Raw genomic sequence first — 27036 nt, 5'->3', positions numbered from 1 at the left:
AAAAGTTATCAATTTATTGTGCTCTTACTATGTGCTAGGAAAGGTCATTACCATGACATAAAAAGTGTATGCAACAAAGGTCATAATAGCACAGAAAACGTTTATTTACACCAGTGTTTTTCAGGCTAGAGCATGATCCAAGTATTTAAAGGCTTAGGCTGATTTAGTAAAACCATTTTCTACTTACATTCTATACAAAATATGGTTGCTAATTTTTGTTGAAACTGAGTGTGTATTTTGGACATATTATGGAAGCTGCCACAGCACCTCTCCAGCCATCCTCTGAATATGTTTTTCTGTCCCTTAAATATGTGAAACAGAAATGAGACTACATAAATGAAATTATAGTCTATGATCATTCTATGAAAATGATAAGTTGCTGCTTTGGTTTTTAACTTTTTTTTTTTTTAGAAATCCACAAAGAAAGAAGATATCCCCCCCCCCCCCGCTACAAATACTACAGTACTATTTTCTTGGGCCTCTAAAAATGTTAATTTCCTTTAAAAAGCCCATACCATTTTCCCCAATATTTCATCTTACTAATCCTCTTCCCAACTACTTGGGTGGATCAGTATAGGGACCTTCTGGACCCAGACTCCTTGGGAATTGTCTAATCCTTAGTTGACGGAATAACAACAACAACAAAAAAAACAAATTTTAAACATAGTTAATGTTAAAACCATTATAACAATTAAGGAAACATCTATTGAATGCTCATTATGTGCTAGTTAGATGACTGTAAACTGTTAATTTCATATTGTATAATTAATGAGAAAATTGAGGCAAGCACCAGATACTAGGGGAGCATATATATAGGGGTGTGGTATAATCTTCAAGAATGTTTGCAGGCAAAAGCCTTGTCTGCCTTATCCACCTCACGTTAGCCCGAATACCTAGTGTGCTGCCTGGCACATACCAGCCATAGAAAAAATATATGTGAATGAATACTTTAAAAAATAAAAGAAGAAAAACTACAGGAGTTGACATCCAAATTGAATTATAAAGGATGAGTCACAGTCAGCCACATGAAGAAACATGGAAATGATATTCCATTCAGAGGAAACAGTATGATCTGATTAGTAAATGGGGAGAGAGCAGTACTGTTTGGTGTTTGTGCAAAATAAAACAGGAGACAAAGATAAGTGTTGAGGCTCAGGTGAGTAGGTCTTGTATGTCTAATGGAGAACTTGTACTCTGGAGAGCAGTAGAAGACTCTTAAGTGGGGAATGGTTTGGGGGTGTTTGTTTGTTTGTTTGTTTGTTCCCAAATGTACCTCTTAGAGAAGAACACTTTGGCTGCTATGCAGGGGCTAGATACAGACGGAGAAATCAGATATGAATCTGTTGCACTGGTATGACATCTTGAAGTAGAATGTCAGCAGTAGAAAGAGAGGAGGATAGGGATTCAGGAAATGTTTTAGAGAGAAAATTATAGGACTAGTAACTGATAGGATCTGTGGGAGAAGAGTGATATTTAGGTTTTGACTTAAGTGACAAAAGATTCATTCAGTATTCAATAAATTCTGATTATATACCTGCTCTACACCTGGTGCTGGTGTAAGTGCTGGGAATATGGCTATGAACAATGTTTCCATAAAGGGGTTTGTACCTAACAAAAAAAAAAAAATGAAAGCGAATGTAGATAATTGCCAAAAATCTTTATTCCAATTTTTAAAACTTGCTGAGACACATATTTAGCTTGTCTGCCTGTGGTACAATGCTATATACTGTTGGCTCCTGAACTACAGGCAAACAAGCTGAATAGTCATCCAGTTCCTCAACATCCCTATGGGAATGCCCACTGCAGATTCACTCTCTACAAAACTGCACCTACCATGTCTCCCCCAAAATCTATATCCTCACCCATATGAATACTTATCAACCCAAGCCAAAAACTTTGTTTCAGTCACTGAGGGACTTGCTATTCTTTGAAACTATTCCAATTGATCTGATACATCAAGATTTTTAGGATCCTTTTTTTTCTATTCATATAAGGTTATTTTCATATTAGCATCAAATTTGTTACACTACTTTGTTTGTTGAGAAGTTTCTTGCTTTTAGAGTTTATGTTCTGCCCATTACCTGGATTTTACCCCCTCTAACCTCTCCAGCAACATGGATTGGGTAGAAGGGGTCTCTCATGCATTTTACCCTCCCTCTCTCGATTGGATGCTTTTCTTCATCCTAAAAACATGTTCCAGTCTTTCCATCCTAAAAAAAATATTCCTTCAAACCAGGCTTCCCCTCAAATTTCAGCTTCATCTTTCCTTCCCTGCCCCCCACAGCCAAGCTTCATAGAGTAATATATATTAGATGACTCTGTTTTTTCATCTTCTATTAACTCACTACAACTTGGCTTTTTTCTACCATGTGACTAAAATTGAATATAACTATTAGAGTTAGATCATTGTCTTTGTAAGAGACCATACTACACCATCTCTTCTCATTTCCACACCCACCTTTGTGGGTCAATATTAATCACATTCTACAGTGGGGATGCAAAGGCATACAGAAGATGGATGGAAGACTATTCAATGCCAAGTCTTTTGATTATTAATTCAGGCTTCTTTGTTGTGTTTTTTGTTGTTGTTGTCATAATACCATAGCTATCTCTTTCTTAATTCTCATTCAACTAAACCTGTTTACAGTTCTTGTCTCCATTGAAATTTCCTTAGACCTTGCTTCTAAGATTCTTTCTCTCAATTGACTTTCTAATCTTTGACAGTATCTCTCCATCTCTTTTGCCATTTCTCTTTCACCAAATGAAATGTTTACATATTCATATATTTTATATTAATATTTTATGTATTCATACTTACATATTCATGTATGTAATATATAATTATATATTTTCTTATCCTTATCACTTTTATTTTTTAACTGAGCGATCTTATTCACTCCTATAACCTCAACTATTATTTATTTGCTGATTACTTCCAAATCTAAAACTTTTCTGGGCCTCTTTTTTAAGCTGCTAAGAAGATTTTTTTTTCCAGCTCCCTACTGGATGTTTTTACCAGGGTGTCCTACAGCTTCCTCAAATTTATACTATTTAAGAACTGGCCTCAGCATCCTCCCTCACCAAACCTGACCTTCTCTACCTACCGAGTCATCCAAATCATGATGTCGTGTTTACCTCTTCCATTTTTTTCATCCTCAAATATAATTAGTCAATAGTTTTTATCAACTCTGCTGAAGTATATTTTAAGTCTGTTCCCTCTATTCAATTCCCACTGCTACTTCTCAAGTATAGGCTCTCAAGTCCTCTCACTTGGAACTTTGAAGTAAGTCTCCTTTCTCATGTTTTCAGGTCTAATCTTCCATATGCCGCCACACCCCAAACACACATAGACATATGCAGAGCCATCAGAGTTGTTCTTTTGAACAATCCCCTGCCCAAAAACCTTTAGTGATTTTTCTGTTGCCGTCAGAGTAAAGTCCAGATACCTTAATGTGCCAGTTTAAGGGCTACAGTCCAGTTCCATCTACAGTCTAGTTCCGTCAAACCTTTTGTCCTCACTGCCGGTCCACATTCCTCTCCCATATATAGAGCTAATGATTCAGTTTGCTTTTCTGAAGTCTTTATGGATTTTTTAAAATACGCAATTCCTTGCCTGAGTTTTTTCTCTGTCTAGAGTACAGCTCCCTCCCCACCAGTTTTCCATTACACACACTCCCCGACATTGATATCTTTTTTTAAGGTATGGGTTAAATGTCAGCACTTATGTGAAGCCTTGCACAGTTGTCTTCCCTGATCCCAGAGTAACTGACCGTTCTCTCCTTTATTCTTCTTTGTTTATATTTTTATTGTATTTCTTACTATTCTGAAAAAGACATATTTGCAACTAAATGTATCTTCCTTTAGAATGAGGATTTCTTGAAGGCTGGAACCATGTTTTATCTCTGTATCCGTAGCTTTTAACCTGGTGCTTTGACGTAATAAATAGTTAGTGAAAGGAATATCTACTTCAATTATATGTTTGCCTTCGTACCAAGTATGTGTGAATTCTTATTTTTTGTCTCAGACAGTTTAGTTATTATTTCCTTTAGGAAGTTTGCCCTGATCCTCCCATTCCCAGTGCATTAAATGCTCTCCTCTGAACTTACCTGTCATAACACTTATTACTAGGTATTATAATTATGTTTTTATTTTGTATGGTGTTCTTTAAGAGAACATAGTCTATATCTTTCATACAGGTCTGGACAGTATGGTATTTAGTAGCGGTTTGTAAGTGTTTGTTAAATGATAAAGGGAATAAATGAGTATAATAAACAGCTAAAGTAGAATCACAATTTTTTTAGCTGTTTTTAAAATTCTGAACAAATAACTCCTCTGAATTCAAAGAATTTTAGGGCAGCCATGAATGAACCAAGAGATTATCTATTCTCATCAGCAAACATTAATGAAAAAAGATTGTTTATCTCATTTTTTAGAAAAAGCTTTTCCTAACCTGTTAGATGGCTGATAAGAAAATGTGAAGAGATTGGGAGTTCCTTATACATAATTAAGTAGCTCATTCTTGCAGATACTTCAATAATTCATATTTGAAATATACTTTTTTCAACAAAATCGGCTTTTTAGATACCTCCCTTTGAAGATGTAGAATTTTGCTTTCTGGGATACTAAGAGATTTGGGAATTCTATACTGTGTGAAGATAAAATGAACGATAAGTTACATGGGCACAAAATTAAATCACTGTCTTAGTAGGAGGTGAAGTCTTAATGTTATGGAAAGGGGCTGTTATTTGATTGAAAACTGAATGAGGAAAATGGGGGATAAGGTAAAAGGAGTGAGGAGGAAAAGATGGCATGTAGAACAGTCCCTTTCTTTTCACTCCTGTGTCCATCAATCCTCAATCTGATGGCTCTTGAAGAGGAGTGAGTACTAGGCAAGACCAAGTGAAGGCTGAGATGATAGTTTACTTGATAGACGGTGTGAGAAGGTTTATCATACTGGACCTTTGTTTCTTTCCACTTGTCTAGGAACCTGGGTAAGCATCCAAAAGGAACATGTAGTGTACCTTTTAGATCCTGAGCCTTTACCTGTTTAAAACTGAGCCTCAAAGTCCAAAGGAACTTCATACTCTAGATATTTGCCTGCCTGAAACACACGAGAATTCAAGCACAAGTGTGGTGTTAGTAAATGTGTTATTTTGCAGAGAAGGCTCCCTCACTGCTTTGACATTTGAAGGGGTTTTGCATTTTTAAGGTGTTGCATTGCTAAAATCAGGAGAGGATCTTGGCTCTACAAGGCAAAACACTGAAGTAGGATTAGAATCACAAGTAGAACCAAGGTTCCTGTGAGAAATAATGGTACAGTCAGAAGAGCAGATAGACAGCTTAGGGCAAGGGCCATTCATTTTTATTTCTCCAATAAGTAAATACTCATTACCTTCTCTGTTCACTCTATTGGGAAGACTATCTTTATGAAGGAAGATGTTGCAGTTGTGGGCATTAATGCTTGGTTATGCCTAAGGAGGAAATGCTAAGCCTACTGAATCAGTTGGAGTGAATGTCCTGGCTTTCTCATTTGGAGCTATAAAGCTCACCAGATCAGTAGTTTTTAAAATTGTTCCACAGTATTTTGAGAGCCTTTGAAGATACACCATCTGTCAAAAGGATATGAGGAAGAAAAGGCCCCACCCAGGAGCATTAGGCTCCCCAGTGTCCTCTCCCTGCATCAGCCAGAGTAGCCTTACTTTTACATATTGTGCGCACTGCAGTTTTATAAAATGTTATGCTTGGGGCTGGGTGAAGGAGGTAACCTTGTGAAAAGAAGTTTGAAAACATTGATGAGAGATCTTTAAAATCCCTTCCAGCTTTAAAATCTATGATTCTATGGCTGTCCAAACTCAAGCTTTATGAATCTTTGATTCTAAGTTTCTCTTAATGCTTTTCTGGCAAATATTTATCTCTGATTTAGGCTCTTTTGCATAGACTGAGGGATCCAATTGTTTCCTCATTCACAAGATAAGTACATAGTGCCATATTTTAAAAGATAGAAATTTCATTTATTTGTCTTTGTAGACTTCATTTGTTGCTCGTAGTACAGACAGACTTTTAGCCATATTTGCTGGAACCCTGTTCTCATCCAAGGTGTGAATACTTGTCAGTATTCATAACTCAGTTTGAATGTTTTAAGTCTCAGTATATTTGAAATCCCATTTTAACCTAGAGATCAGCAGCCTAGTTCTGAAGTTGTCTTTAATTGTAATACCTTAAATCTCAACTGATGTTGCTGAAAACAAAATAAGCAGAACATGTTTATCAGCACCCAGTATATAGTAGTCTATTCTCAATAAATGTGTATTTAATAGAAGTATCATTATTGCATGTCATATTTAATAGCCTTCAGTTTACAAAGAGCTTTCATATATAGTATATTTCATGCTATCTTCTAATAACACTATGAGGATAGTATACCATATTCACTAATGAGAAATTTGAGAACCATTGCAGTAAAGAAGTGCCAAGTTTGAAAATGCTACCATTACCTTACCTGACAAATATAGATTTATGTGAGCTTTTTGAAAGACTCATATAGCTTACTTAGTCTCTGATCTCTCCTACTGTGCCTGTCTCCTCATTTATTGAGCAAATATTTTTTGAGCACTTAATTGTATTACTATAGGCTAGGGATAAAACACACACACACACACACACACACACACACACACACACACAAATCCCTATCTTCGTTGAGTTTATAAGCATCCTTCATTCTCCTTCAGTCTCTAACCTTTAGTCTAGGGGTATCATCACGAATTTAGAAATATACGTAAGCCTTAAACTGAAAAATATCGAGCTTTGCTCTAGCAAATGGCTTCTTCTTTAATAAAACTTTTATAATGCTAAATTTGATTATGTAACTTATATAATGGAATTTGATCTCCTAAAGTCAATATAAAACTAATCAGGACTTTCTTTATTTAGCAAAGCACCGATGTTCATATGGTTAGTGATAGTGATGGAGATGACTTTGAAGATGCTTCCGAATTTGGGGTGGATGATGGTGAAGTATTTGGCATGGCGTCATCTGCCCTGAGAAAATCTCCAATGAGTGAGTATTAATAGCTCTTTGGGTCCAGCATTATATTTCTCCCTCCTAGTGCCGAAACTTATGAAGAAAAGTGAACTTGAAAATGTCTTTCTGACTTTCAAGTTTGGAGAGATAAAATATAACAATATATTTGTTAGAACCAGAGCCTCTTGAGTTTTGATTTTATTAAGCCCAACAGTTGCCAGTGCTTTAGTAAACTTTATTAAAATTGCAAGGGAATAATAACTTCTATTTCACATGTATAATTAGTTATGAATTTGTCTCTTTAAACCTAGAAGTTGATAAACACATAACTGTACTTTCTGTGACTGTACTTGTTTCCCCACATCTTATTGGCGATCTCAGTTTTGAGAGTAGTAATATTACTTTTCCATTCATTGGTACACATCTTTGGAAGAAAAAAAATAAAATAAATGTGCCATCTTCCTCACTTCCACTTTGTAAGGTGCATACTATAGAATCACAAGTGCTTGCTATATGCAAAATGACCTTTAAAAAAAAGTCCTTAAATGGCTCATTTACTCTGAAATTAGGAAATTCCTGTGGAAAGAAATAGATATGATATTTACATAAAATTGACTATTTTTCCGATTATTAAGGTCTTTAAAATAATTTCATATTTTTAACTATAATTCAATCACAAGATTTCATTTCAAGAAAACATTGAAATTCTAATAATGTCTGGCACATATTTTAAATACTTTTTAGCTGATTCGTGTCAGTTGATTTTCCAAAATTTATGAGCTTGAACTTTTTTAAGTTTCTTTTTTAAGGTTTGATGAAATCTTCTAATGTATATCAAGTTAAAATGTCTCCTCAGATATATCACAGAAGCTAAAATTTAATTTTATTTCTTCTTTATTGATTAAATATATTTCTTATATGTGGGATTAGATGTTATGTGGTTTGTTTTTTGTGTCTATTTGTTTTGTTTTTTTTGTTTTTGTTTTTTCTTTTGTTTGTTTTTTAGTGCCAGAAAACGCAGAAAATGAAGGAGATGCCTTATTACAATTTACAGCAGAGTTTTCTTCAAGGTAGGGTTAGGACCTTAACTATATAAAATTGATGTTCTTTTAATGCTACTGTGATTTTTCTGGAGCAATTGCAATCATAAGTTGATTGTTTTAATTTCTCCTTAAAGTATTCAAAGGATACATTTATCAATCTATATAGTCTTGACAGTAAAACACGTATATTTCAGTGTCAGATAACTAATAAACCACTTACGCCATTTCAGAGATGTATTCATCTTATCTTTATATCTTTATTGAAGCACAATAATTTAATATCTTGACTATATTCCCAAAGGACTAAGTTGTATATATCCTAGGAAAAACAAAATATCCTTTAAAATAATATTACATAAAAAGATAATTTAAATTTTTTAATGTAAGTTTTTTATTTTAATATTTGTTTCAGAATCATTTAGCATTTTTTCTTTGAAGATTCTAATATAATATATTTTATATGCATTTGAGATTTCCCTAAGGTGTTTATAAAGATTTGAATATTTAACCCTAAGTTTTCATGTAAATGATATTTCTCTTTAGTTCTGTTTTCCACTGTAATAATTTGGAAACTTTGCAGGATACCACTTTTTTGCCCTCTCTATTGGATTTCCAGAACTAAAATGGAAAGTTAAGGACACTATAACTAGGAAAATCTTATGAAAGTGGGTAACCAGGAATTGCTCCTTATAAATGGCATGGCTTTGTGGCACTTATTAAATACATTTGCTAGATGTACTTATTATATATCAGTATAGACTGATACTCTTCTAAGAAGAATTCTAAAAACAAATAAAGTTCATTGCCAGAACTTTAAAGAAATGTTTTAATGATTGATCTGTTCTTAAGAGATATTAGCCCCAACATTTACTTAAGTTATTAGATAGAGTTGTGAAACTTTGATGTAAATTTGAAATGTATTTTAATTAATAGACACAATTTTTTCTATAGATATGGTGACTGTCATCCTGTATTTTTTATTGGCTCATTAGAAGCTGCTTTTCAAGAGGCCTTCTATGTGAAAGCCCGAGATGTAAGTGCAATCTTATCTTTTCTGATTAAAAGTGCATCCTATAAATTTACCACTAGGCCTGAGGCAATGCTTAGTGTTTTCTGTTGTTTTTCAGACCGAAGTCTTGATTTTGTTTCTGGTTCATCTACCAACCTAATCATCAGCAAGATGCCCATTTCAGAAGGGTAGTAGTATGATAGGGTACTACTGTTTCTTGCAGAAGGCTTTGGCAAGCTCTGAAACAGGGGTTTTTGTAGGGAAGCAAAAAAAAAGGGCAGACATGCTTAGAACGGACCCAGCTACTTATTTGTATTCTTTTCAATTATATAATTGACAGTTACTTGCTAAAGGATTTGTTCTTCAATCTTTTCCCAAAATGATTATTCCATCTAATAGTATATATTTAATAACTAAAATATTTTCCCCCCAAAGTCATTTTAGACAACAAAAATATTCTTCCTTAAATACAGAAATAGGCTTTGTAATCTTGAAACCAAGAGATTGAAGTTTATAACAAAAATTGAGAAGATACATTTTAAACAAGAAGGTTCTATGAAATCACTATTTATATGCTGACACAGCAGTCCAGACCTCACTAATCTGGCTCCTGCCTCTTCCCATTCACTGCCTTACACTTAATAAATCTAGCAGTAGTGTACCATTTGTATTTCTCCATAATCTTACTCTTTTTTTCATGCTTCCTAACACTGTCAGGAATGCCTTTCATCCTGCTCTTTACCTGGTTGACTCTTCCTCTTCCTCTTCCTCTGAGACTTAACTTTTCCTGATTCTTCCACTACAGTCATATTGACCACACCCTGTCCTTTGGTATTTTGCAGAGATACCCTCTGCTTATCTTATTGCTACACTTAACACATCACTTGTAATTATTCATTCTCTCTATATATAGGTCTTCTCAAGAGACTTTATTTTCTTTTTAGCAGTGACTGTGTGCCTTGCATCTCTATACATAGTAAATACTCTGTTTGATGAATGAAGGAAAAACAGAGGAAGGAATAGTGTATCAATGGAATAGGGGGAAAGTTATTGGAATTAAAGAGGGCAAGGTATTTTTAGAATAGAGTGCAAAGATGCCTCTGAAATTTTTAGTTTCTAGTTTCTGTTCAACTCTTACTTTAAGTAAATTTTAAAAATTTAATTCCAAAACAATAATTAGTGATGAAACTTAAAGTTATCACTTAGTTTAATGAAGTAGATTAAGAAATAAAAGCATAAACCGTTCTTTATCCTAAGAATAGTGGAATAGGCAATTACAAAGGCTGTTTTAAGCATCCGTTTTTCTAAACTCTTAAATCTGTATACAGTGGATGTTATTTTTGAAGAAATACATATTTATAATAATACATTTATAGTTTTCATAAGTACAGGTTTATAATAAATACTGAAAAGCAAAAAGAATATATTCTAACAAAGATTAAAGGTTAACTTTATGTTGTTTTTTCATAACTTTATTGTATATTTCAATGAGTACATTTGTGCAGATTTAATACATAATTGAGTCATGTTATAATTTTGTTAAAACAGCTTATTTTTGCCTTTTAATATTTTCATAATTTTGTTTTATTTTTTAACTTTTTATTAAAACAATTTTAATTCAGGAAAAGTAATACAATAAATACCCAAGTTCCTTATACCTAGATTCAATAATTACTAAAATTTTCTGTATTTGCTTCTTCTGTATTCAGAGTATTTAAAAGTTTAATGGAGTTTTAAGCCTTAATAACTTAAAAAGTTTATAAGTGCTGCTCACTTATAAAAGAACAGCATTTGAAATTTAATTATTTATATTTTTTGTACTTATTTAAATATGTGATTTTGATGAATAAATTATTTTGATAATTTTTTTAGTTCCTCTCTTATTGAAATGGCAAACATTTATTAGAACAGAAAATAAATTTAAAATTTATTATTCAAAATTCAAAAAACAAATGTAAAAGAAATTAAAGTTTCTCATGTGATATTTTTTTAAGTTTGTAGCAGTTAAACGTTTGAAATTATTAAAACTTAAACTGCACATGAACGTTTAGGATACCCTTGTGTGTTCATTATTTTTTGCTAAACCATTTCAAAGTAACACACATCATATTTTATCCCTAAAAACATCTGCATGCATTTTTCAAAAATAATGATAGTCTCCAACATAATCATAATACCATTATCACATATAACAAAAATAACAATAATTCCCAAATATTATCTAATAGTCAGTACATGTTCATACTTCATCAATTGTCCCAATATGTCTTTTTAACTTTTTTTTTTTTTAGCCACAATACATGCAAGGAAGATGAATGATATATTTGGTTGTTAGATTTCTTAAATCCCTCCTAAACAAGCACCTCCTCTCCCCTTTTTTTTTTCACGTGACATTTGCTTTGTGAAGAAACATGCTAAGTGACTTACACATTGTTCCAAATTCTGGATTTATGTGATTATTTCCTTATGATATTATTTAACTTGTTCCTCTATCTCTGTATTACCCGAGAAGTGGATATTAGGTCTAAAAGCTTTGTTCAATTCAAGTTGAACTTTTTTTGCAAGAATGCTATGTAAGTAATGCTAAGTACTTTATTATAATAGGATGTTTAATGGTCGCGAGTCTCTCATTGTGTGGGCATGTTATTATATTTAAACAATCACTTGTTGGATATAAACATATTTAAAAGGGTACATAATTATATCTTTAAAATAATGTATTTTTTAAATTTATTCTTTGATAAGAATGTATTTGGGATGTGTTCGTCTCTTTCCAGCAAGATTGCTAAGCAGATGAAATAACTGGAAAAGGGCTTTTTGTTACTTAAACTGTAGCTCCAAAATAGGCATAGATATCTTTTAAATCTCATTTTAAAAGCTACTGTAAGATACACTGTGTATATTTTAAACATTATAACTTTAAATGAAGAAACTTACATTTTCAGTATGTTGGACAAAAAAAATCTTTTATTAATTGTCTTATACAGTAAATTGGCATTTGAATTTATTCAGATTAATGATCCCCAGAGGAGCATAAACTCTTGCTTATTAATTTCTGGGTATTTCTAATGAAACAATTGATTGTTTTTGATTAGTGTCTTGGTCTTTTAACAGATAAAAATCATTACTGCTTCTAACTCAATGTTTTACTTTGTATTAGATTCATGCCAAAATCCACTGACCTCTGTGGACTCCCAAACTCTTTATCTTTCTCCCCTTGTCTTCTTTCCTCATTTCTCTTTTCCAAATTAGAAATCAACAGTTTATTTATTATTGAATTACTCTAAACTTAAATAAAATTTATCCACATAACGGATAAATTATTTAAAATTAAATCTAAGCAGATACATTTATTATGGTCATCAACCAAATTATGCACATCTCTTTTTAATTAAAGAGTACTATGTAAATATACAAATCATACTTCGGATTTACATAGTACTCTATGGTTTATAAAACATTTACCTATATATTTCATTTGAATCCCACAAAAACCAGTATGAAATCAGCATTGGCATTGTAGGGATGGGGATACTCAGAGAAGCTACATGACTTGCCCATAGACACATAATAATAAGTAGTGAGGCCAAATAAGAGCTCAGACGTTCCAACACAGTTAAGTATGTTTTATGCTATACCACCATTCTTCAGTTTCCAATGCTAACTTCTGTACTGAAGGATTCAGTTACCAAACTTCAATCTACTTTTCAGATTTCACATTTGAGAAATACAAAAACAAATCTTTTTCAATATTATTTTTTAAAACTCCCGAATGAATCATTTTCAAGAAAATAGTTTGCTGATGTTCAAATATTTTAAAGCGAGTGTGACCGATATTATGACATTCTTACTAAATTTCTTTCATCTTAAATATCACATGTTTAATTTAAACTGCGAGAGGCACATTAATTTTACCAGGGCAACAGATGAGCCTCAAGCACCAGCATTCTTCACTTGAAGTGAGAAATTGAGTTCCAAGAGTAAATAAAAACAAGATTGAAGGTTTAAATCCTCTGCTAGGCTTTTTGAACTTATATACTCATTAAATGTTTATTGGAGTGGTGGGATTACAAAGGATTTGGGGAGCTTCATCAACTGGTATATAGTTAATCACTAAGTAAAACACTACATTTGATAAAGTGTTTCTCACGATGCCACATTCAATCCATCTTAATGAAAACTGCTTCAAACTGATTTCATTTGAGAGCACTTGGTGGTGAGAGTGCTCATAGGTCTTTCTGCCTTTTTCATGAGGAATTTACAGTACTATCCAAAGCAGAGCTCCAACTTCAGTAAAACAGGTATTCTAAGTTCTTGTGTTTAAGTATATTGTGACAAAGTTTTGACTTTTGACAATGGGTTGATCAGTTTTATGACCTCCAGTCCCTTTCCTTTAACTATTAGGATGCTCATTCAGTTGAAAGCCATAAATATCACATGTCAGCTGGGATATAGAGGTTTTCCTCTCTTGAGATGCTCACAGTCTAGTAGAAAGATAACACAATATAAACAGAACTACATAGCATAGTGCGCTATAGAAGCAAAGAGGAGAGGTACTTCATCTACCTTAAAAGTTCAGGGAGATTTCTTGAGGAGGTATCTCTGACCTGAATCTTAAAAGATAACTAATGCTATGGCAAATAACAGAATTATAAACAACAACAGAGTTCTAAAGCAAAGACAAGAAGATTAAAATCAGGGAACTACAAGCCAAAAAATTAAGTTAGAGACCAAAAAATGCAAGACACAGAGTTGGATTGCAGGGCTTGAGGCTGGAAAGATCAGCAAGGTCCAAGGCATGAAGGGCACTGTGATTCCCAGTATTACCTAGCATTATAAAGGCATACGTTGACTGAAGCTTATATTTCATCTTTAGATAAGTGAGCACAATGGTTAGAGGAGAAGTACTAACAATCCATGCAATCCCAGTGCACATCTCACCAGGCAACACTGTCAGTGGCTCCCAGAACCCTCCCTCTGAAACCAGGCCCCTTAGCCTGGTGCTCCAGGTTCTCCATGAGCTGACCTCTGACTTCCATCCAACATCACAACCTGTCCCCATCTACTCTGTCTCCACCTGCTCCTCCAGAGGGAACCTTCACTCCCTCACCAACTTCCTGCCATGGAACACAATGCTGCCCCTAAGAAGAGTTATCACTGGCCACATCATGATTCTCTGGGAGTTTCTTAAAGAAAGTTCTTTTTCTCGGTCTAGCCGCCCCACCTCTCATTCCTGCTACCCCATGAATTACCTTCACAACAAAAAATACCCTAGAGGAATGGCCCCCAACCTTTTTAGCACCAGGGACTGGTACGCTCCTATGAGAATCTAATGCCTGATGATCTGAGGTAGAGCTGAGGTGGTGATTCTAGCGCTAGGGAGTGGCTGCAAATACAGATGAAGCTTCACTTGTTTACCCGGGGCTCACCTCCTGCTGTGTGGCCCAGTTCCTAATGGGTCCATGGCCAGGGGGATGGGGACATTTGTAGTAACTAAAAACCGATGACAATAAGAATCTCAATGCTAAAGCTTATCTCCCACATGAAAGATTATTCCTTTCCCAGCATCCCCTTGGAACTCTGGGCTTTGATATCAGTAATCCTGTTACACCTTCTTAGATCTTGATTGCAGACCCAATGCTGTTTCCAAATATTACACATAAATTAAGGAAACAAGTACTCAGTTCTTGATTTCCCACTTAATAACTCTGTGGCCCATAGGAGTAATAATCCTGTTTCTAATCTGGGAGGAAAAAAGATGATCATGATGATAATATCTACTTTATATGGCTGTTTTAAAGATTTAATGGGCTGCTACCCATAAATATATCCAGCAGTGCAGCTAAGGTGCTGTTCAGCAGTTTTGGACAAATTTGAGAAATGTTTGTAAATTAGCAAAACTGATTTTCTCATATAATTCATTAACTAGCTCTAAGAACAGTTCCAGAAGAGAATTTTGAGAACCCCTATGAGCATTTATATCAAAATGAATACTTTGCTTTAACAGTGTCTATTAGTTATTGTTTTATTATATTTTTTAAATCAGCCCATTTGAAAGTAGTGCTATGTCTACTTCCTTATGTTAAAAGAAATCTAAGTATCACCAGTAATCAATGTTTTTTAAGAAAAATAAGCTGTACACAAATCTGAAGCCACAGCTGTAGTTGGTGAGTTTCTAGCACTCCACCATCCAGAAAAACTGGGCAAACTTATTTGTGCTTTAGAAAATATGCCCAGTTTGTTCATCTTGTCATTTTGTTTTCTTTTCAATTTAAATTCCTTAAAGGCAGGCAATGTTTTTAGAGTAATTTTATATGCACATGTGTGAGATAATAACTAAGACTCTAATATAATTTCTTAAGTATGTTTTCATTATATAAATAATATATTGTAGAAAATAATTATAATACACATATATTTAAAGTAGAAAATTAGTTGCCACATAATCCCAAACCTGAATATAGCCACTATTAAATATTTTTACTTTTAAATGTGATTTGTAAAAACACCTCCAAATATGTATATCAGTAAAGAAGTTGATATGTTTTACATAAATGCAACAATATCAAATATGCTATCTTGTAATTAGACAGTAACACTAAACAGTACATTGTCAGTACCATATTTAGAATTTGCCTCTAATTCTCCAACTGAATCATCCTATTTACCTAATTAAAATGGTAAAAATCTTAAGTGTCCATATTAAAATTATTTTTAAATGAATTAAAAATTTATTAAATTTAAGATATGGTGCCGTATAATGCTCTTAGTTTATGGCTATTCATTATCCTTTTGAGAACCATTTCACTATATCTAGAAAGCTATATAGATAAAATTTATTAAAATATCAAAAGCAAGGCTGATTTCCATTAATGTACTTTATCCACATTTGTATCATTTCTCCCAAAGGGCCCTCCCCAGCCTAGAAAGTATTTGTTATTCATATTACCTATTTTAAAAGGATAAAAAGCTGAATTGGATCTCCAGGTTTTTCACGTGTAAATTCAAGAAATCTGTTTCATAACTAATTGTAAACATTTTCACTTAAAAATAAGAGGTATGGTAAAAAGAATAATAATTAAAATTCTTATATTTAAATTCTAACTCCCTGTTACTAGCTGGATGCTATTAACTAAGTTACTCAACTTCTCTGAGCATCAGTATCTACATTTGAAATTTTGTATTGTAATTCATACTTCACAAGGTTGTTTAACAAAATATTAATATATGTAAAACATCTTTGAAATGTATGTGAAACATCTTTAAGATTGCTTATAATAGATGAACATTGAAAGGCAGATTTAGATTTGAAATTAGGCCCTGATACTGACTGGTTATATAAGCCTCCATTTTATTTTCTCTCGAATGGAGATAAAAATATCTTGGCAGTTAAACTACCTTGGAATAATGAATCATAATAACCAAGTAATTCAGATGCACACATTAATAGGCCTGTTCAATTGGTTTATATGGTACATGTAGAGGAGCAGAAGGAGATAAAGCTAAAATATAGAAGTACGCTGAGGTTTCATCATGGAAATCCCTGAATGCTAGCTAAAAGCTTTTGTTGTTGGGCAGTGTTAGCTTTTGAAAGTTTTTGAAGAGAGTGATACCTTCAGAGCTATACTGTAGTCTTATGCCGCATAATGATATTTCAGTCAACGACAAGCTGCTTATATGACTGTGGTATACCATTAACCCTGGGTATGAGGTAGGCTATACCATCTAGATTTGTGTAGTGCCCTCCATTGTCCCACAGCGATGAACTCGCCTAACGATGCATTTCTCAGAACGTCATTAAGCAACCTATGACTATATAGGAATAAGCAGTGTGGTAGCAGTTTGGTAGGACGGATTGAATGTGAGAAATTGTGGCAGTGGACTGTGCGACTGTAGATATTTACATATATATGAAGTTGTGAAGTGTCAGACAATGATTAGAAAATTATAGTACAGTAATAGCACAATATAATGTACAAAATTTTTATCTCCTAAATTTCATAGCCTGTTAGCTTTTGTGTATTTTTTAATACTACATATCTTTTAGTATCCTGTTTCTCCCACATTCTCCTTGGAATGCCTAAAAAGCAAAATAATACTTCTTTTGTCATAGACCTACACTGTGTTCTGGCCTTTCTTTCCTCTGCAGAGCATTACAGTAGAATCTGTTGGTTTTATATTTGTATTGACATTTACAGCCTTTATAAATAACTATATTAATAAAATCAAAGCACTTCTGATGTTAAGTAGTACATAGTATCTTTATTAAAGATATTGGAAACTTAATTTCCCTTGCATATACACTTATGAAGAATTCCAAAAATCAATAAGAAAAAGACAACAATCAAGTATGGGCAAGCTATATAAGCAGTTATTTTCACAGAAAAGTAAAACAACTCGTAAATATAAAAGATGCTCCGTACCTTTTATAAAAATTTTTCTTTCATTAAGAAATACAGGTTGAAACTATACTAATATATTACTTTCACCTATCATAATAGCAAATTTTTTCCTGCATATATACTTAAGAATAAAATAAATATATGAATACAAGGACATTCTCTATAGTATTGTTTATAATAGAAAAAAATGGAAATACCTTAAATGTCATTCTTTCAGTGTAAGACTATGTGACCATTAAAAAGAATGAAACCACTTCATATATATTGATGTGGAATGATGTTCAAGATATATTGTTAAATGAAAAAAGTGAGATGCATACTAGTGTATATAGTATGCCACTTTTTGTAAAAATTATGTATGTGTGTAGATAGATAGGTAACATGGATCATAAAACAAAAAAATCCTTGAACCAATCACAATGGCTTCACTATTTACACTATTGTAAATCCCAATAGGCTGTCCTCTATGGATATGGATATTTAATGGACTGGACTACATGTTAGCAGTGAAGGCCCTCCCTGATCTTTGCATTAAAACTAGACTAGATGCACGCCAAGGAGCAACCTCCATGTCTTCTTTTCCTTTCATCCAATCATGGTTTCTACTTGGCCTTCTAAAAATAGGGTCTCCTTTTCTCACCATCAGATAGTCAAGACGGATCTTTTTAATGACCATTTGCCTTAGGCCAGTGGCAGTTATAATCCCTTAACGGTGTAATTCAGGGTCCATTGGAGCCTATGAGAATCTTTCTGATTGGCCAAGAACTAATCTCTAAATATATCTTTAGATCTTATGAGTTAATTATACAGTTCCATAGGCTATCATTTTTATGTACAGGTAAGGGTTTCTTATAATTAGTCTGTGTAAGATTAGGGTTGGGTTGGGTTGCTTATAACAGAAAAATAAAAAATTAATAATGGCTTAAACAAAAATAGAAGTTAATTTCTCTCTTTCCTTCAGGAAGTCCAGAGGTTGTCTGTCTGGGGCTGGCATGGCACATCACAGAGTCAGAAATTCAGTTCCTTCTGTTATGTTATTCTACTGTGTGGTACAGTTCAGGTTATATCATGATTCAGTATGGCTGCTAGAGCTCATACTAGCACTTCTGCTTACATTGGCCAGAACTTAGTTATTTAGCCACACTTGTTTAAATGCTGAGAAATTCTTTTTTCAGTCAGCCATTAATACAACTTGAAAAATAAATAAGAGATTTCTTCACTAAGGAAGAAATGGAAAATATTTAGGGACTACTAGCAGTTACTACAATTCTATGTGCTTAAACGCAGCTTAGCTTGTTTTTATAATTTACACATTCTACTTTGAAATCTGCTGGACAGTTGTAGAAAGTTACTGGACATATGTACCCACAAATCAGTGGGATTCCTATGATTTTTAGGAAAGATGCATTATTATCAATACTTTTTAAATGAAAAATTACTGTTAATTTATCTTCAATTCTTTATTGCTCTGGTTCTCCACCCCCTAGAATATGGAAACAGATGAGATAGATAGGCTGGCTGCGGGTTCTTTTTCTCTTTTTCAGTGGCCTAAAAGTGGGAAAAGGGAGTGTTTGTTTATCAATGCCTTTCAAAGTGGGTCCTTCACATTCACACTCATGTTGCTAACTGGGGGTGGTTATCCCTCTTGGAGGAGAAGAGTAGAGGATCAGGAAGATCCTGTCTACTCTTTTATGTGCCTGCTTTTCCAGTCATTGTTACTGTTCCTAAGTGTTTACCTAGAAAACCAGTGAGATGAGATCTTTAGTCTTGACTGAAACTGCCTGCTTTCTTGTCTCCATACTCCTCTGCCAGCCTCCCCAAAGAGCCTGCTGCCTCTCTACAGTTTGCTGTAATAGCCAATCACTTGAGCTTCTAATTTCCTTATTCACAAAAACTTTAGTCCCATGTTGTTCTTCCTCAAAGATATTTCAGTCTGAACAATGAAAACTGATAAAGCTCTATACCCAATGAACATCTGTCAGCTTATTTTATGAAGAGAGTTTGATTTTACTTTAGGCTGTTTGTTTAACCTGTGACTTCCATATGATGGTTCTCCCTATGTGAGACTCAAATACATCTGTGTCCTCAAGATTTCAGAGTGTTACCCCAATATCTGCTTCAGGAAGTAAGAGGAAAAAGATACCATCTCAACATCTCCTCATCTTCGGTAGCTGGCTGTTTCCTTTTGGAGCCCCTCCAGTTGATTGCTGCCCACTGGTCCTCAGATTGAGCTTTGGGAGACAAAAAAGGCAGAGTGTCACGATTCTTTCCACAAATCAATCTGCACTCTAGTTATACTCTCTTACAAAATTACTAGCTTGGAATTCTTTGAACACATCAGGCCATTGATGTCACTGGGCCTTTCTTAAACTTTCTCTTTGCTTTTTCTTTTTCACTCTTTTTTCTCTCACTAGTACCTAAATTTAAAACTCAGCTCTGTCCCAAAGAAGTCAGTTCCTATAACCTGCTTTTAAAATTTAGCTCAAGTATCACTTTCATAAAGAAGCAGCCAATCCGATGATTATGCCTAGATCCTAGGCCACTGCTGTTATAGCCTTCATATCAACATTCCCATCTAAACAAAGTTTTGGACTTCAGACCTCCAGAGCTATATGGCATCCAAGGCACAGAAAAATGAAGACGCTTTCCCAAGGTCATAGAGCTGGAAGGTGGCAAAGCAGGAATTTGAACCCAGACAACGCGGCTTCATGCTGCCCTTCCTCTGTTCTAATCTTGTACTTATCTTGAGTCACGATTGGATGCTGGCCTGGACCTATGCAGAAACAGGATTATGGAAGTGGGCAGTGTACTGGAATGATCGTAATTAGAACCTGGAATGAATACAATAAATAAAACAGCTACAGAGGACATTTGAATATGGACATATTAGATGATGATATTATAACAATATTAAATGTCTTGGAAATGGTAAAGATGTTACGATTATATAAGGAAATATCCTTGTTTCTTAGGAGACAGATGCTAAGGTATTAGGGTGGAGGTGTCATTATGTGTGCAACTTTTAAATGTTTTAGGAAGAAGCATAAAAAGAACGAGAACAAACATCGCAAAATGTTAATAACTAGTAAGTCTAGGCAAAGGATAAATGAGTGTTTATTGTGGTATTGGTATATCAGTTTGTACCTATAAACTATCCTCAAACTTAAAAACAAAAGAATTATAGTGATGATGATTCTGACGATTATGGTGATGATAATGATGATAGGAAGAAAGAAGGGAAATGGGAAGGGGAGAAATAAAATCAGGCCCCAGTTTACACAAAGAAAATTATTTTATATTTGTTTTTATTATTATACTGAAAAACTACCATTCCTAGAAATTGTCATATCAACTTTGAAATCATTGAACATACAGATTATGAGTGTTCTGGTGCTCGGAAAGAAACTAGACAACTTCCTTCTCAGTCCATCAGCAAATATTTTCTGAGTGTCTGCTCTGTGCCTGACTTATTTTGAAACATAGCCAGCTCATTTCTTCCAGCTCTAATGTTTTATGATTCTGTGATTCTAAGTGTTTAAGTACAATAGCTACTGTAGCTCAAAGCCAAGTCACATTTGTTGCTGTCAGCTTGGCATTTCCTAAGCATCAACTTGTACCTTAGCTCCTTGATTTGAATGCTGCCAAGTAGGAGAACTGAAGGAGTTGCATAATCGTTAATACATTTTCGTATCGTTTCTCTTGGAATTGCTTTCAAATTCTTTATTTTGCATGGAATCTTCATCCTAACAGCTACATTTTATTCAACACCTACTATGGGCAAGGCATTGTAAATAGGTACTTCGCCTACTTTATCCACATTTCTTACAATAGCCATCTTGCCCCCATTGTCACACAGCTGGTAAATGTCAACACTGGGTTTAGCACAGTCTTCTGTTCCTTTAAAACCAGGAGACTTTCCTTTACATTGTGTTACCAAAATCTAGGTCACAAAGGAGTCTGAGAAGAGTAGAGCTGTGCTGCTTGCCTTTGTCATCTCCACCAGACTTATACACTTTCTGCCAAATTAGAAAAATACAAATAAAATATAGTGTTTTTAATGCCCCAATCATATCCCCTTACCATATGGTACTGTAATTAAATTTTTGCTTCTTCGTATATACCCTCCCCCTAACTCTTTGAAGTCCAAGGAACTTTGTTTTATTCATCTTTATATTCTCAGTACCTAACACATAGGCACTCTGTAAATGTTATTGAACTGAATTATTAATGGGCCAAAGGGAAAAATGGTTATAGTAATGGAAAACAAATCATTTTCTTATGCCTTTTCTATGTACTATATGCCTTTTCTTCATAAAAGCAGTTTTCTGATATGCTGAACCCAGTTCTCAATTTTTGGCCTATGTTTAATTGAACTCAAAAAAATAATCAGAAATCTGAGTCAGATCTAGTTAGCTCTGCCTGTATTTAATCAGATTTCTGTAGCCCAAATATAGTAGCATTGCATATTATTAAGAGTCTTTATATTTTGCTTATTATTACTGTCATAATAATAGGAGAAAATTTTTTGTTGAAAGTTTATTAAATTAGAGAGAAAAGATTATTTTAAGGTTATTCTATTTCCCTTTTTGAGAGCTACTATGGGAGTTCCCCCAGCCTGAAGATCCTCTTCTGATACTCTTTTTATCATCTCCTTTCTCACAGTTTAGAGCTTAAAGAGAGAGATTTTTTTTTAAAGTGTGCTTTCCTGGCATCTCATGTTTAACAGTGTCAGGGGTTTGTGTCCCTGGAACGAAAACTGTTTCTCCAGAGCCTTTTTTTCTCTCAGATTCCAGTGAAAAGAGGGGCGAGGCGAGCCAGTAGCTTACCACAAAGCAATACCACCACAAAGGAAAGATTAAGGGTTTAGAGAGAGGTCAATGTGGGTTTTTCTCTAACTAAACACTTTCCTAAAGTTTCCTTGTGGAAAAATAATGAAGTCATCTCAGAGTTTTTAAAGAATTTTTATTTCTTTTTCACCGTCTGCATTCGCTTGTCTTCTCAGCATGGATGTTTAATCTTCCTAGGCTTTGTGAATTGGCCCAAATGAATAAGTGGTGAGCTGTCTCTCTAGGAGCTAGAGGCTTATTCTAAGGGCCTAATCACTGAGTAAACACATCTTTGCCCTCCCTCTCACAACTGCGATATAATAGTGGAGATTCTAGCACAGTAACCTGGATATTGCAGGGACCGATGCTTTGAAATGCAGAATGGTTGATCCTCCAAAACAGACAGTGCCTGATCTTCGCCTGCCTCTTTCTTCTTTTTTAAATTAAATATTGCCAAAGAGATGCTGTTTTATTGCTTGATATTGTGCATTAGTGCCCTGGATTTCCAAGTTTAGTTTCAGTCAACACTGTCAGCTGTACTTATAGGGAACTTTGTATGTTGGGTTTCTTACCAGCCTCTACGGCACATGTGTATTTGGTTTGGAAGAGCATTTAAATTAAATCAGTGAGATAGCAATGTAAATCGCTAATCTCTTTCCCAAAGTCTAAATGTTCCATTGCAGTGTTCTTGAGAGAAATAGACGTTTTAAAGATTTAACCATTGCCATTGTTTGGTTGGAAATATGCTGATTTAAAAGTGGACTGCTCTCTTGTTCCCAGTGTCTCATTAAATGTAGTTGCTGAGATACGATCAAGCAGAATTAGAGGTTGACATCCCTCTGTCTATTCAGCTAGAGAGCTTGTAAGAAGAGCTCTGAATTTGTTAGTGCTGCCAGTTTCACATTCCTTTTCTTAAAACAGCACATTTCTAGATTCATTTGCTAAAAGTGATTTGGCATTGCTTCTGCCATTTGGTGTCTTTTTTGCCAGGGAGCATCCAAGTTTCTTTGATAAAACATGCTGAGACCTATGCTAGCTTAGAGATGCAAAGAAGATTGAAAGACACCCAATCCTCACACTTGAGAGAATTTGTCTAGAGGGTAAACTGGTAAACAATTATAATACAACCGAGAAGAGATAGAAGCCTGGAAAAGGAAGCTCTTAACTCTGCCTAAGGGAGTCAGGGAAGGTTTCATTGAGGCATTTGCTTTGAGCCTTAAAGGATAAGTAGGAATTTAACAGACAAGTGTCTCTACAACAATGTATCTGATCACAAACTTCCTAGATGCCAGCTCCTGTTATCTGCAGATTTCAACATAGATGGAGAAACTCATAGTCTTTCTATTCACCATTTTATCACCACTGCTTCCTGCTGGGCCTGCCACAAAGCTTATTTCAATAAATGCTTCTTAGTGAATGAATAAATAAATGACCTGACACATGTAAGCAGCTACTGTTGGAGTAGCCAAACTACTTATACATGGGAATCCTGTGCATATTCCCAGTACACACTGTGTCTGAGGCCCCTGAAGTATTGATGTATGAGTGGTAGCCAGTCTGGCACCTTTATAGTCTATGAGCATGCTAAGCCTTGCCTACAGTATGGTTGATTTTCCTGCTACTATCAAAGAAAGAACACTAGGCTTAGAGTCAGTCAATCTGGATTCCAATCTCAGATATACTACTTACTAGTTGTGGAATTCAGAACAAGTCACCTTTCTAAACTTATTTCTCTTCATATGCTAATAAAGTAAAGAACACTATTTTATAGGTTTATTTTGGGGACTAAAGTAGATGATGTGTGTGTAACTGTGCTCTCCTCTTCACAGTAAATGCTTTTGGTATCTTAATCTACCTATGTACCTCTGGCTACCCTCATCTAGTACAAAGTTCACCTTTGAAGAAAATATTTTAATAATTACTTTTTTTATTATTATAATTTGGATTATTTATTTGGATAATTCCATCAGATAAGTCCATCATATTTCATTAACCGTTCATCAACATGTATGTACCTTATAGTTTTCTATGAATGTTCTTTCATTGAGTATTCCACACAAGTTTTTATCATCAAATCCTTATTTAATGTGAAGGGAAAGACCCTAAGCTTCCTTAAAATTTTCCTTTGCCAGAATTGCAGAGATTGGTTTGTACAGTCTTTACCATAAAATTTTATCTTTCCATTTCCTGGTAACTGACTCTTCTTAAACTCAGCTCTTCTACAAGGCAGCACCAAGAAGTTTGTCGATAACAATTTAGGAACATTAGTTGTCATTGTTATCAAAGCTGATACGTTGCAATTTATGTTGCTCAATTTTAGTTTTTAGTTTCAGTTATTATTTTATCAAATGCCTGACTATGACAGAGGATACTTTTAAGAGAACAAATGTCATTTCGAAAGCAAGTTTTGTCAGGCAAAGGGGAAAGAATAATATTCTATGTGAGAAACTACATTGGAAAATTTTCTGAAATATAAACTAGAAAAAATTCATGTGAAATGAACATTTTTCAATCCTTTTAAATGACAATTAGATGTTACATGTCCTTAAATAAGGACTTCTATCTAGGAACACATTAAGGGCTTTGAAATTATCTGTAGAACTAAAATAAAACTTTATTTCAGACCTATTCCTTTCAAGTAGAAGTGAGACTGTTCAGTGTTCAGGTTAAAAACATTAAAAATATGTAAAAGACAATTTGGGGATCCAAGCTTAATCAGTATTTTTTTCTCCGTTTAGTTGAATGATTCAAAGTTAATTTTTTTTGACATATAAGGTACATATTAAATGTGAATAGTGGTAAATCTATTTTATTTATAGAAAATGCAGTTCTGCTGCAATTTCTGCTTGAGATAGGCTTGCACATATAAACAGGAATTTGTGACATAGTTTGTAAAATAGATTATAATCATGCTAGCCTATTTAGCATGTAAAGAAGCAAATTTATTCATATTAGTACATGCTTTAGGAACTCTGAGTGTCAATTACTCTATTTAGGGAATAGCATTTAATATTTGTCTTCAATGTATATTGACTGATTATACTTTTCCAAAATTCAAGAAATTTTACATTTATGGATATTTTAATTCATCAGTCTTTTCTTCTCTTTTCAGAGAAAGCTTCTTGCTATCTACCTCCATCATGATGAAAGTGTATTAACCAACGTGTTCTGCTCACAAATGCTTTGTGCTGAATCTATTGTTTCTTATCTGAGTCAAAATTTTATAACCTGGGCTTGGGATCTGACAAAGGATGCCAACAGAGCAAGGTAATATTGTTGTTCACAAGTTATAGTTGGGCTTCTGTTGTTTAAAAAAGTCATCGTTGTATTTGGTTTCTTATCATCATAAACATTTTCATCTTCGGCATTAAATTCTCTACCATTATATTTAATTAGATAAAAGCTATTCATTGTAGCTAACGTATGCAGTTATTTACCATTATGAATTCTCAAACTGATAAAGAATTCTTAAATTTAGGAATAACCCAAAAACCAAAACCAAAAGACATTGTTCTCAATTTTTTGCAATAAGACAGATGTATACTACATTTCTATGTACTGTATGTTCTAATGTTGTAATATGTTGTTGAGCATTTAGAGAAAAGTGTGTTTTTAATAATGTTCTGAAAAGGCAAGAGAAGTCTAACATATAATCCTAGTAGTAAGTTTATTTTTTAATAATTCCAGTGAAGAAGGCAGGACATTCTGGACCAGTCCAGGGGAGCTGGTAATAGCTTAACTCTAGCATATGCTAATTGATGTAATCGCTTTATTGCACACATTCTTTTGCACACATCCATATTCTCAATAGGAAAAAAATCCCTTTCCTAGCTGTCAGGATGAATTTACTTAGTTTGTTAATCATAATATCTATAAGTGATGAATAATTCTTTATATTTTACCTATTTCCATTTTCCATCTGAAACATATTTCGTAATGTTTAATTACACATGTGGCCAGCCATAACATCCTGTGATGCTACTTTGGGTGTGTTAACACAATCATAATCACAGGCTACTGATTTATGAACAGAGATTAAATTAATTCATTCCAAGGCAAGCCTGTTGTAGTTACCTAATTTAAATGATTATAGAACAATTAGAAATTAAACCATCTGAATTGTCTTTTTATTATTTTATGGCTCACTGAATTTTTGCTCATCATTCAGACTTTGTTTTGTGTAATCTGAAACCAAAAAAAAAAGATGATTCTTTCCTTAAATGTGAAGCAAAAGAATGTTGAAGCAATTTCTTCATCTAATACTTCATTTCTTTAAGCAAATGGTTAGGAAATTTCATAGGATGACTTCGTTCTGCCTTGGAAATGTTCCCTGTTATACATAAATAAAGAACCTTTAGCACCTGTATTTGTTTAAATTAAATCAGGCTATTATTCACACTCAGTTAAAGGTGATGAAAAGCAGTGCCAAAAACAGATAAAAATGCAGCATCGAAGGTCTTTCATGAGGCAAAATACATAGGCTGGAGACTTGGCTAAATCTTTTGCCATTCACTGGCAGTAAGGAATCTCCTCCTTTCCTTTTATCCACAACTTGATGGAGAAGGAAACACTATTTCTAAACCATCTGTAGTGGCTAAGTTCAGCGGGCTACCTGCTGTTATTTTGTTCTATCCTCCATTTAATTCCTTAGTTCCTTTTATTTTACAATGACAAAAAATTGCAGTGTAGTTTCTTTTGAAAAACAGTGTTTGAGGGTTTTTTTTTTATGACT

The 27036-nt window shown here is 34.0% G+C and overlaps 1 protein-coding gene across 2 annotated transcripts in view; it reads left to right on the top strand.

The window, feature by feature from the left end:
- Positions 1-27036, top strand: part of FAF1 (Fas associated factor 1) — a 341571-nt gene that overhangs the window by 215654 nt on the left and 98881 nt on the right. For both annotated transcript variants that reach the window (XM_016120258.2, XM_016120257.2), the window contains exons 10-13: positions 6934-7060; positions 8031-8094; positions 9019-9100; positions 25417-25571. In XM_016120258.2, the coding sequence (XP_015975744.1) occupies positions 6934-7060; positions 8031-8094; positions 9019-9100; positions 25417-25571 (428 nt within the window). The remainder of the gene's footprint in view (positions 1-6933; positions 7061-8030; positions 8095-9018; positions 9101-25416; positions 25572-27036) is intronic.

The sequence above is a fragment of the Rousettus aegyptiacus genome, unplaced genomic scaffold, assembly GCF_014176215.1.
Source record: "Rousettus aegyptiacus isolate mRouAeg1 unplaced genomic scaffold, mRouAeg1.p scaffold_m13_p_1, whole genome shotgun sequence".
Taxonomy (NCBI): domain Eukaryota; kingdom Metazoa; phylum Chordata; class Mammalia; order Chiroptera; family Pteropodidae; genus Rousettus; species Rousettus aegyptiacus.
This window is presented reverse-complemented; position numbering and strand designations above follow the sequence as displayed.